Raw genomic sequence first — 12,347 nt, 5'->3', positions numbered from 1 at the left:
AACGGGATTAAGTTCGGGACTCAGGGTGAGTCGCGGGGTAATTTGGTGATTAGAGCGTTGTTGGGAATAAAAGGGCAACGGGATATGAATTATTGGTATTTGAGAATATCGAGAATAACGGGAATTGGAGGGTGTTAATTATGATTAACGAAATAGGTGGGAAAGGAAGATTTTACCCTTGGGAGTCTTTAGAAACCTTTAAATGACCTAGGGGCAAAATAGTCTTTTCACCCCTAAGATATATATCAACCATTTGGATTGTAGAAGCTTACCAACGCAGAGCTTTCTCACTCCTTCTCACAATCATCATCCCCCTCCTTCCTCCTTTGGAATTTTTGAACCCCAATTTGAAGAACCAAGCTAGGGAATCAAAGTTTGGAGCTTAGAACTTTAGTTCATCCATTGAAGAGGACTCAAATCCAACTTGAGGTAAGAATTCATCCGTGAAACTTTAGCTATACTCTATTTTTCTAATGGTTTTCAGTTGTGAAATTGGAAGTGATTAGTTGGGAATCAATGGAAGTTTTTGATTAAGTTTACTTGGGTTTTGATGAGGTTGGGGTATGGATGAAGTTTTGGGGTTAAATGGCATGTTTGAGTGATGTTTAGGGTTGGTTTGAAAGCTTAGTTTTCAGGGGAAATCTGTAACGACCCAAAATCACTAATAAGGCTTGAGGGCCTTGATTAGTGTGCCAGGAGGGTATGTTGGGATTTATGTGTGATTTTATGAGTTAAATGCATGGTTATGATTTAAAGTATGTTATATGACTAATTGAACATTCGAGATGCATGACTACGTGGTTAGTATGCATGTTAGGTGAAATAAATATGCATGTGGACCCCGTTTGCATGATAGGGGTAAATTGGTAATTTTAGCCCGCTGAGGGCATATATGTGATAATTGTATTCTGTGAATTGTACCACGTGAGTGTGGTGTTATTGTTGTGATGCACGTGATGAGGACACCAAGACCCAAGTATCAAGCCAAGTTCCAGTTGGTCCAGTGACGAGGGCACGAGCCAAGAGATTCAAGGAAGAACTTAACAGCCTAGTCCACAAAGTCCTAAAACAAGAGGAGACCGTGGTCAACATTGGTGTCCGAAACTATTCTAGAGTTTGTTGATTTCCTTATTTCAATTGTCTCCTTGTTTGAAATCCGAGCCTAGGTTCATACGGTTTGGCCTAGCTTTTTTTTTTTCCCCTTGTTTTTTCCATTTCGTTTCTTTGTTCAAATATTGGAATTGAATTAGGGTTTCTGAAATTTCCCCTAATTTGTTTTCTTTTTGTTTCTAAAATCGTGAATTAGGGTTCTTAACGTGAATTAGGGCTTTGAGTTTTTCTCTTGTTCTAATTGTGGAATCTGAATTGTCATTGAGTTTCTCTTGCTGTTTTGTTTTGAAATCCGAATTTTGTCTTGGGTTTCTCTTGTTCTTGTTGTGAAATCCGAATTTGGTATTGATAACTCCCTTGTTTCAATTGTGTCCCTGGTTTCAATTGGTTCCTTTATTTGATGTGGAATCCGAGACTATTATAGTGCCACAAATTATTTTGGTTTTGATCTTATTGGTTGAATCACAGATTGGATTTTGGGAATATTGGTTTTCTGTTATTGGGAGTGTTCTTGAATCTGTTATAGTACCACAGTTTGCTTGGTTTCCGGATTGGTTCTTTGGTGTTCAAAAAAATTTCTTTTCAAAAATTGAGTATCTGGGTTATCAAATTTGAGAGATAAAAAAAAAAACAAAAAGGAAGAAAGGAAAGGAAAGGAAAAGGGAAGGGGATCCGAGAGCAAAAAAAAAAAAAAAAAAAAAAAAAAGAGTCTGGAAACCCCTCTTAAAAATTTTTTGTTATATTCTTGTTCCCCATGGTCTAGAGGCCTTTTTGCCAAAACCCCACACAAGTGTTCCAAAAATCATCATTTTTCGTCATTTTTACCAGTTTTCGTCGGTGTTCGTTTGGTTTGTTTGGTTGGATTTGCTGCTTGAATACTCCATATCACTGTTTCATTAGTTTTCAAAGAGCTTAAAGAAGAAAATAGAGGGGAAAAAGGCAGAGGTGTGAGCTTATTTGAGGGTAAAAGCCATCATTGAGTGCAAACACGAGTGTACTTGAGTGACCATTTTCTTTGAGTGAAACACGTGAGGGAGTGCAGTGAGGTCCTTTCTATAATTGTCTAACCTTATTGTTTTGCAGATTCTCCATCATGTCACAAAATACAGAAAGAAATGCAGGCAATGATGCTCCACCACCTACAGTTCCAAATCTACAAATTGAAGCTTTAATGGGGGAGATGAGGAGGATGTTGAGGGAGGAGTGTGAGCAAATACATGAGCGGTTGGATAGGGTAGAAGAGAGGGCACAACGGAGACCAAGGAGGAATAGGGTGCACCAAAGGGAGGATGAGAATGAAGGGGATTTAGAAGGGGTAGTTTCTGATGATGAGTTTGATAGGATGTCGACGGGTAACCATCGGAGGTATGGTGGGAATAGAGAAGATAGGAACCAGGTAGATAATTATATGGGGAATATCAAAATGAGAATCCCGGCATTTCAGGGGAAGAGTGATCCTGAAGCATACCTTGAGTGGGAGAAGAAAATGGAGCTAGTTTTTGATTGTCACAACTACTCCGACATGAAGAAGGTAAAACTTGCTGCCATTGAGTTTACTGATTATGCTATTGTTTGGTGGGATCAATTATGCATCAACAGGAGGCGGAGTGGAGATCGCCCTATTGACACATGGGAGGCCATGAAGAGGGTGATGAGACGGCGATTTGTACCATCTCATTATTATCGAGATCTATACCTTAAGTTGCAGGGTCTTCGTCAAGGGTCCAGAAGTGTTGATGAGTATTACAAGGAGATGGAGATGGCTATGATTAGAGCCAATGTTGAAGAGGATCGGGAGGCAACCATGGCAAGGTTTTTGAATGGGTTGAACAGAGAGATTGCTGACCCAATCGAGCTACACCATTATGTGGAATTGGAGGATTTGGTTCATATGGCAATCAAATTTGAGAGGCAGCTCAAGAAGGGTAGTTCAAGTTCGAGGTCAAGACCGAGCCCACACAATCCAAGTACAACACCTTGGAGGTCGAACTATCCAAAGAAAGAAGACCAACCCACTTCATCATCTACACCAAAACCAGCCACCACAGCCACGCCACCTCAAGGTAAAACAACTCCTACTAAGTCTCATTCTAGTGAGATAAGGTGTTTCAAATGTCAAGGGAGAGGACACATTGCTAGCCAGTGTCCAAACAAGAGAGTCATGGTGATTCGAGAAAGTGGAGAGATAGATTCTGAAGATGAAGATGATCTTGCTGACATGCCACCATTGGAAGATGCTTCTGACAATGAGTATGGACCAGAATCTGGTGAGATGCTTGCACTAGTCACAAGGCGAGTCCTGAATTTGCAAGCAAAAGAAGAGGAAGAAGAGGTGCAGCGAGAGAACATCTTTCACACTCGTTGTCATGTGAGAGACAAGGTATGTAGTGTCATTATTGATGGAGGTAGTTGTACTAATGTTGCTAGTGCTTCCATGGTTGCCAAGCTGGGGCTTACAACGCTTAGGCATCCTTGTCCATACAAATTGCAATGGCTGAATGATAGTGGTGAAGTGAGGGTTACAAAACAGGTGCTAGTCTCATTTCGAATTGGCAAGTATGAAGATGAGGTGTTGTGTGATGTGGTTCCCATGCAAGCTGGACACCTCCTTCTAGGAAGGCCTTGGCAATTTGATCGGCGGGTGCAGCATGACGGCTTCACCAACAAGTATTCATTCACATTCCGTCAACGAACAATCACTCTAGCGCCTTTGACACCAAAGCAAGTGTATGAAGATCAAGTGAGGTTGCAAAAATTGAGTGACAAAAAGAAAATGAGTGAGCAAAAAGAGAATGAAAAGATGAATGAGAGTGAGGAAAAAGAGAGACAAAGAGAGAAAAGTGTGGAATCAAGTGAGAGAAAACAAAATAATTTTTATGCAAAAAAAAGTGAGGTTAAGAGAGCATTGTGTACAAAACAGCCCATGATTTTACTCATGTATAAGGAGGCTCTTTTAAATACTAACCAACTTGATTCTTCGCTGCCAAGTGTTGTTGTGTCTATTTTGCAGGAATTTGAGGATGTGTTTCCTGAGAAAGTACCACATGGTTTGCCACCTGTTCGAGGAATAGAACATCAAATTGATTTTGTTCCAGGTGCTTCCATCCCAAACCGACCAGCCTACAGAAGTAATCCTGATGAAACAAAGGAATTGCAAAGGCAAATTGAAGAATTGATGGAGAAAGGGCATGTGAGAGAAAGCATGAGCCCTTGTGCTGTTCCAGTGATTCTAGTTCCCAAGAAGGATGGAACATGGAGGATGTGTGTTGACTGTCGAGCCATCAACAATATAACGGTAAAATATCGACATCCCATTCCTCGTTTAGATGACATGTTAGATGAATTGCATGGTTCTTGTGTGTTTTCCAAAATTGATCTTAAAAGTGGGTATCATCAGATACGTATGAAAGAAGGGGATGAGTGGAAAACTGCTTTTAAAACTAAACATGGATTGTATGAGTGGTTAGTCATGCCATTTGGACTAACTAATGCACCTAGCACTTTCATGCGCTTAATGAATCATGTATTGCGTGCTTTCATTGGAAAATTTGTGGTTGTGTATTTTGATGATATTCTTATTTATAGTAAGAATTTGCATGACCATGTTTTGCATTTGCATTCTGTTTTGGATGTTCTTAGGAAACAGAGTTTATATGCTAACCTCAGTAAGTGTACTTTCTGCACCGATAAGCTTGTTTTCCTAGGCTTTGTTGTAAGTGCTACAGGTATTCAGGTGGATGAAGAAAAGATCAAAGCCATCCAAGAGTGGCCGACCCTTACAACTATAGGTAATGTTAGAAGTTTTCATGGACTTGCTAGCTTCTACAGGAGGTTTGTGAAAAATTTTAGCACCATCGCCGCACCACTTACAGAAGTTATCAAAAAGAATGTGATATTTAAATGGGGTGAAGCTCAAGAGGAGGCATTTCAGCTACTGAAATACCAGCTTACTCATGCTCCTTTACTTGCTTTGCCTAACTTTTCTAACACTTTTGAAGTTGAATGTGATGCTTCTGGAATAGGTATTGGCGCTGTTCTTATGCAGGATGGGAGACCGCTTGCATACTTTAGCGAAAAGCTAAGTGGGGCTGCCCTCAATTACCCCACCTATGACAAAGAATTGTATGCACTAGTGCGTGCTTTAGAAACATGGCAGCACTATTTGTGGCCAAAGGAGTTTGTGATTCGCACAGATCATGAATCCTTGAAACATTTGAAAGGCCAACACAAGCTCAACAAGAGACATGCCAGATGGGTTGAGTTCATTGAGACATTTCCTTATGTCATTCGCTATAAACAAGGTAAGGAGAATGTGGTTGCTGATGCCCTTTCTCGCAGGTATGCCCTAATCTCCACTCTTGATGCTAAATTACTGGGGTTTGAACACATAAAGGAGCTGTATTTTGCTGACCATGATTTTGGGGAAATTTATGGTGTTTGTGAAAAATCTGCTGAAGGAAAATTTTATAGGCATGAGGGTTTCTTGTTTAGGGAACATAGGTTGTGTGTACCAAATTGTTCTTTGAGAGATTTGCTAGTTAGAGAGTCCCACGGGGGAGGGTTGATGGGACATTTTGGAGTTGCTAAGACCCTAGTTATGTTGCAAGAGCACTTCTTTTGGCCCCACATGAAACGAGATGTTGAGCGAATTTGTGGTAGGTGTGTCACTTGTAGGCAAGCTAAATCAAGAGTTCAGCCAAATGGCCTTTACACACCCCTACCTATCCCTAGTTCACCATGGGTTGACATTTCAATGGATTTTGTGTTGGGTTTACCTAGAAGTAAGCGTGGGAGGGATTCAATCTTTGTGGTTGTAGACAGATTTTCTAAGATGGCTCATTTTATTCCTTGTCATAAAACTGATGATGCCTCTAACGTTGCAGATTTGTTCTTTAGGGAGATTGTGAGATTACATGGTATGCCTAGAACAATTGTATCAGATAGGGATGCTAAGTTCTTAAGCTATTTTTGGAAAACATTGTGGGGAAAACTTGGGACAAAACTATTATTTTCTACTACTTGTCACCCTCAAACCGATGGTCAAACAGAAGTAGTTAATAGGACCCTATCCACCTTGTTGAGGGCTATCATAAGTAAAAATATTAAGACTTGGGAAGATTGTTTGCCACATGTTGAGTTTGCTTATAATCGTTCAATGCATTCTGCTACTAAATTTTCACCATTTGAAATTGTTTATGGTTTTAATCCTCTAACTCCTTTGGATTTATCACCTTTACCTGTTTCTGAGCATTTGAATTTAGATGGCGAGAAGAAGGCAGAATTTGTGAAGAAAATCCATGAGAGGGCGCGACTCAACATAGAAAGAAGGACTGAACAATACATTAAGCAAGCTAACAAGGGTCGTCATAAGCAGGTTTTTGAGCCCGGTGATTGGGTATGGTTACACATGAGGAAAGAGCGATTCCCAACACAAAGGCGTTCAAAATTGCTACCTCGAGGAGATGGTCCATTTCAAGTACTTGAAAGGATCAATGACAATGCCTACAGACTCGATTTACCAGGTGAGTATAATGTTAGTGCTACTTTTAATGTTTCTGATTTGAGTCCTTTTGATGCAGGTGACGATTTAAGGTCAAATCCTTCTAAAGAGGGGGGGAATGATGAGGACACCAAGACCCAAGTATCAAGCCAAGTTCCAGTTGGTCCAGTGACGAGGGCACGAGCCAAGAGATTCAAGGAAGAACTTAACAGCCTAGTCCACAAAGTCCTAAAACAAGAGGAGACCGTGGTCAACATTGAAGGAGAACAAAGACTTGTCTTACTCATCAAAGTTGACTGAGTTTAGGAGCTTCATGAGTCTTATTGTATTTGTCATTTTAATTTATTTACGTTATTGTTGTTATTTGGTCTTTCTTTATTTTTGTGATAAGTCAAACATTTGACTTGTGTGAGTCCAATAGTCCTTTTGTCTTTAATTTTCGGTTTTCATGAGGAAGACAAAATGCTTGTCTTTAATTTCAGTTTTCATTAGGAAGACAAAGGGGCTGTCCTTAATTTTTCGGTTTCATTAGGAAGACCAAGGGTCTTGTTTTCATGTAATTTTCGTCCTTATAAGGACTGCCAAAACATTTGGGAAAATCAGATTATGTTGAATGAAATTGTGAGTTTATTTCTTCTTGAGTTCTTGAAGAAACTTTTGAACTTATCAAGGAGATTCCTTGTGGCGTTCATCCTGACTTATCAAACGGATTCCATTCCCGTTTGTGGCGTCTTCCTCATACCAAGGTTCGTGCTTGGCTAAGCATTGGGTCGCGGTTCCATTCCAATCTCGTGTGCTCTTGGTGGCTGTTCCTTATTTGGTGTCGGGTTTCGTCACACTTGTTGGCGTAGTTCGTATCAGCACGTGCGGAGACGGTCCTAGAGAGCAAGTTAACTTAAGATTCACAACGGGATTTCTATACCCGACTCGGGAGGAGCCTAGGGGTACTTTGGGAATTTTATGGTTAAGTAGAGAATTGGCGGTTAATGGTTATTGGAGATTTAGTAACCTGGGTAACCATTAGTTATTGCTGAGAGTAACAAGTTTAGGTGAAAGAAATGGTAGAATTGCAATATATAAAAAATGACTAGAGTGCCCTTGAGGTTTAGTTGGCAAAAGGATTATTAGGAGGGGTATTATGGTCATTTGGCTGGGAATTGGATATGTTGCAGCTGGGTATTAAGGGGTACACGGTTTGGGGCTTGGTCATTGTTTGGTTTTGTTAAAAATAAAGAGAAGAAAAACTAAAGAGAAGGAAAGTTAGGGCAATGAGAAGAAGAAGAAGAAGAAGAAGAGTGAAGGAGCTGAAATTGGAGACTTAGGAGATGAATCAAGGGAGCTTAGGGTGGGATTCTTCATTCAAGGTAAGGACTTTATGTAATTTAAGGCTTGTTTCTGTTATGGTTTGAGGAATTTAAGCATGGTTTAAGTTTGAGTTTTGGGTTTTATATTTTCTGAAGTTGAAAATCAAAGATGTGGATTTTGGGGATTTGATTGTGTGTTTGGGTTTCTTTAATGATGTTCTGAGTTGTTAAATGGTCTATGTGGGGTTTTGAATTGATCTTGGGGTTTAGGTATTTGTTTGGGAGTGTTTTGGATGATGAAATGCAGAGGAAAACCCCAGTTTTTCCTGGGTTCGCGAAGGAGCGTCGCGGCCCTGTTCTTGGGCGCCGCGGCGCGAAGCTGTTTGCAGTCAGGGGGCTTTCTGACTTCTCTGGGCGCCGCGGCCCTTGCGGGTAGTGCCGCGGCGCTACACCTTTTTCAGGATGGGAAATTTTGCAAATTTGAGCTTTTGCTCCGGGGGTTCAGGGGATGTTTCCGATGAATTGTTTTAGGAATTTGGGAGTCCCGAGAGTGTGGGATTGGTCCTGGGAAGTGGTTTTGAATTGATTAGTATTAAAGGATGTTTCATGTGTGTTGTGACTAGGATATTAGAGAGGCTCGTGCTAGAGGACCGTGCTCGCAGCTTTAGTTCATCAGGAAGCTCGAAGTACAGGTAAGAAAACTATAACACCCGTAGGATAGGGCATGGGCCCATAGTGTGATTGCGGGGCACGGCCCTATATTGCATGATGAGATGATTGCAGGGCACGACCCTATATTTTGCATTACATGTTAGGGTGTAGACTTAAATGAATTGATATTTGTTTGAATGTTGTTTGAGTTATACTATATGTGGTTATAGTGGAATGATGCGGCGCGGAGCCGAGAACGGCAATGGAGCCGAGAACGGCAGTGGGGCCGGAAGTAACACTTAGCACATGGGATGCTTATAGTCAAGGTGGGACCCAGTGGATACATGTGAGATCCTACGGTAAGGACCGAGACCCCAGGCTTTGGTAAGGCTTATGGGGCGGCATGGCCGTGTTTGCTTAGTCTAATGGTTGACTTGTTTATCTGTGGATTATCTGATATGATTAACTGTATAATTTGCATATGTTATGTTCTGCATGAGTTTTCTTGCTGGGCTTCGACTCACGGGTGCTCTGTGTTGCAGGTAAGGGCATAGATTGAGTCAACCAACCATGAGTACGGAGAGCGTGAAGCGACGCGTACATGTTTGACCTGCCCGACTGCTTTGGTTGGGGGTTTATTCGAAAAACGGTTGTAATAATCTATGATTCTTATAACTAATCAACTGTAAACTTATTTCAAGATGTAAATAGTTTTCAAACCTTATTTTGGGATCCCAAATGTTTAATACTAGAAGTTTTAATGAAACAACGCATTTTCAAGGATTACAGCCTTCACTTTTTAATTAGTCACACTTTCGTTTAAAAAAAAACCTCGGTTAGCGAGTTCATTGCACACTGTTTTGTCTTAAAACTCACTTAGTAACGGCTCTAAGGAAGTAGGGCGTTACAAAATCACAGGGGAGAAGACCAAAAAAATCGGGTCCTGCAGGTGGCGCCCCAGCGCTAGGCAGAGCAGGGAGGTGGGTCTCTCTGACTTGGGGCAGCGCCCCAGCGCTAGGTCAGCTTCTGTAAGTCCTAGTTTTAGGGCTCGGGATGACTTTCGGGGTTCGGGGGTTGGTTTCTTTACCCCGTTTGGGTGGATTAGGAGTCCTGAGAGTGTGGGATTGATCCCGGGAGTGAGGTTTTAGATTATGAACCTTTTATTGATTTACTTTATTGATTGATTCCAATTGGTTATGACTAGGTGACCGCTAAGGAACTAAAAGACAGATCATTCTAAAGGGTCGTTCTTTTACTAATTCTCGCTCAAACCAGAGGTAAGAAAATTGCACCCCATATGTGACATGCATGGTTATTCTTGAGGCATGTTGAATGTTTAAGTGTGGACATTGATTGCATATTGAATGCTTGGAAAATCTTGCTCACTTGTGCATGGCACTGACTAAATAGTCAGAATTGGAAATGGTGTCAGTATTAATTGTGAAGCTGTGACTCATTAGTCAAGTTTGGCAGTAGTACTGAGCACTGGTCACATGGTATTGACTCATAAGTCATGAACGGTCTTAGCGTGTTTAATGCAAGCCGACAAAGATTAGATCTAATCGACATCTGCATTGAATGACTTAAATGAGTATTAATGTCAGACCAACCTCAAGTTCGATGAAAACTAAAAGCGCTTGTCTAGCCAAAGGCTAGTCACTTAGAGCCAGGGCTAGAAAGCCCCAGTGACTGTTTAGTCACATGGCTGTGGGTGTCGAGCCCGTAGTGACTACCCATCAGTCACTCAACGGATTAGAGCCAGGGCTAGAGAGCCCCAATGACTATTTAGTCACATGGCTATAGGTGTCCAGCCCCATAGTGACTTGATTTTCAGTCACTCATTATGGTTTACCAGAACCTCAAGTGTTAAACCACTCATCTAATTAGAGTTATACGCTCCTTCGTGGTTAACGTAACCACAAAGTGATATTCACTCATCTGTTCAGGGATATAAGCTCTGTATGATTATAATGATCATCATTTGATAATGTTTATATGCAGTAATGAGTTTTCTTGCTGGGCTTTGGCTCATGGGTGCTATATGATGTAGGTAAAGGGAAAGAAAAGCTCACCCAGCCTTGAGTGGAGAGCTTAGGTGGCGATGTGTACATATGCGGCCTCTTGACCACCACGGCCAAGGAGTTTCTCAAAGGGAGTAGGGGTTAACCCTATTTTTTGCCGCTTAGGTCGACGGGTTGTAAATTTTATACTATAATGACCATTTTGTATCGTAAATAACTTGTAAACGTTTTTATGGGCCCATGAACAGTTTTATGTTTTAAATAAAATATATCCTTTCCTTTTGATTTGTTTTACATCTTAACCTTTTAATAACACCTAGATGCACGTTTATAACCAAAGAACTCGGTTAGCGAGTTAAGCACGGTTCAAAGTTCACAGTAACGGTCTTGGAGTAACCAGGGCGTTACATCTATGAACAGGCACAGAAATACATCTACATTGAGGATGGCCATGAGAGTCTTAAGGCTAGAAAGAGTGAGCCATCCCTAAAACCCTCAACCCATGAAGGCCTAAATAGTGCAAAGAAAAATAGGGCCTACGAAGGGCCGAGTGATGATCATCCTAGGAAACCCAAACGTGTGGGTGAACATAGGCAGACCCCATACACCTTTTATACTGACCTAACACATACTAGGGAACATATCTTCGTCACGAATGAGAATCAGGTCCCCTTCAAGAGACCCCCACCAATGAAGAGAGACCGATCGAAGAGAGATCCCAGCAAATACTGTCAGTACCATAAAGACATTGGCCACTCCACGGCAGAATGCACTCATTTAAAGGTGGAAATCGAAGAACTCATACGTAGGGGGAACTTGGGTAGATACATCCGAAGAGAAAACAAAAGACCAGAAGACAAACCACCCTTGCCACGGGCACGAGATGTAGCCATAGAGGTGCAAGGAGAGGTGAGGACCATCTTTGGAGGGCCAGGATTCAGAGGCGAATCGAGGAAGGGGCAAGATAGATACGGCAGGGAAGCCAGGCAAAGTCCACTTCCATGCATCTTAAGCTTGGAACAACGACCCCCAAAAAGCTTTAAGGGAGAAAATGACTCAATAGCCTTCATTGAAGAAGACGTACGGGGTGTGCATTTTCCGCACAACAACCCCTTGGTACTGACTGTACAGCTGGCTAACATGAGGGTGCATCGGGTCCTGGTAGACAATGGGAGCTCCATAGACATCCTATACCACCCAGCAATACCTCCTTGTATGGGTTTACAAGGGACTCGATACAGCCCTTAGGCGCAATCGAGTTACCCTTCACCATGGGAGAGCAACCTAGACAAACCACTGTAATGACAAACTTTGTCGTGGTAGACTATGCCTTAGCCTTAAATTCAGTATTTGGAAGACCATCCTTAAGAGAGTTGAAGGCAATAACCTAAGTATACCACTTGGCCATGAAATTCCCAACTCCTGGAGGAATAGCGAGAGTGAAAGGGGAAAAGAATGAAGCGAGGAAAGTTATAACACGTCCCTTCGCTCAATCATGAAACCGCCAGTACACATGGTGATGGTAGTGCATGGAAGCGCAAACCTGCATGAGTTAGACCCTCGAGTTGCTGAGGAGATCAGAATCGAAATGGATAAGAGAAAGATAGATGAGCTACGCCTAAAAAAATAAAAAATTAGAAGAGACAGTGCGAAAAATGCTAAAAGTGCTCTACTACATGGCACAAGCAAAATTTGATGTACCTTCCACCATGAATGTAGGAGAAGTACAGGGAAAGAAGGAAACGATTGTCCCCATTGACA

The 12,347-nt window shown here is 41.6% G+C and overlaps 1 protein-coding gene across 1 annotated transcript; it reads left to right on the top strand.

Annotated features, from left to right (window-relative positions):
• Window positions 1–2,629: 2,629 nt before the first annotated feature.
• LOC133779258 (uncharacterized) lies at window positions 2,630–12,137 on the top strand (the record flags this gene model as incomplete). Its single annotated transcript, XM_062219242.1, has 6 exons — window positions 2,630–3,751; window positions 4,121–4,373; window positions 4,815–5,448; window positions 5,581–6,349; window positions 6,485–6,684; window positions 12,095–12,137. Coding segments are annotated over 6 exons (3,021 nt in total), but the record flags the coding sequence as incomplete, so codon positions are not given.
• Window positions 12,138–12,347: the final 210 nt, after the last annotated feature.

This window comes from Humulus lupulus, chromosome 5 (assembly GCF_963169125.1).
Source record: "Humulus lupulus chromosome 5, drHumLupu1.1, whole genome shotgun sequence".
NCBI classification, from domain to species: domain Eukaryota; kingdom Viridiplantae; phylum Streptophyta; class Magnoliopsida; order Rosales; family Cannabaceae; genus Humulus; species Humulus lupulus.
This window is presented reverse-complemented; position numbering and strand designations above follow the sequence as displayed.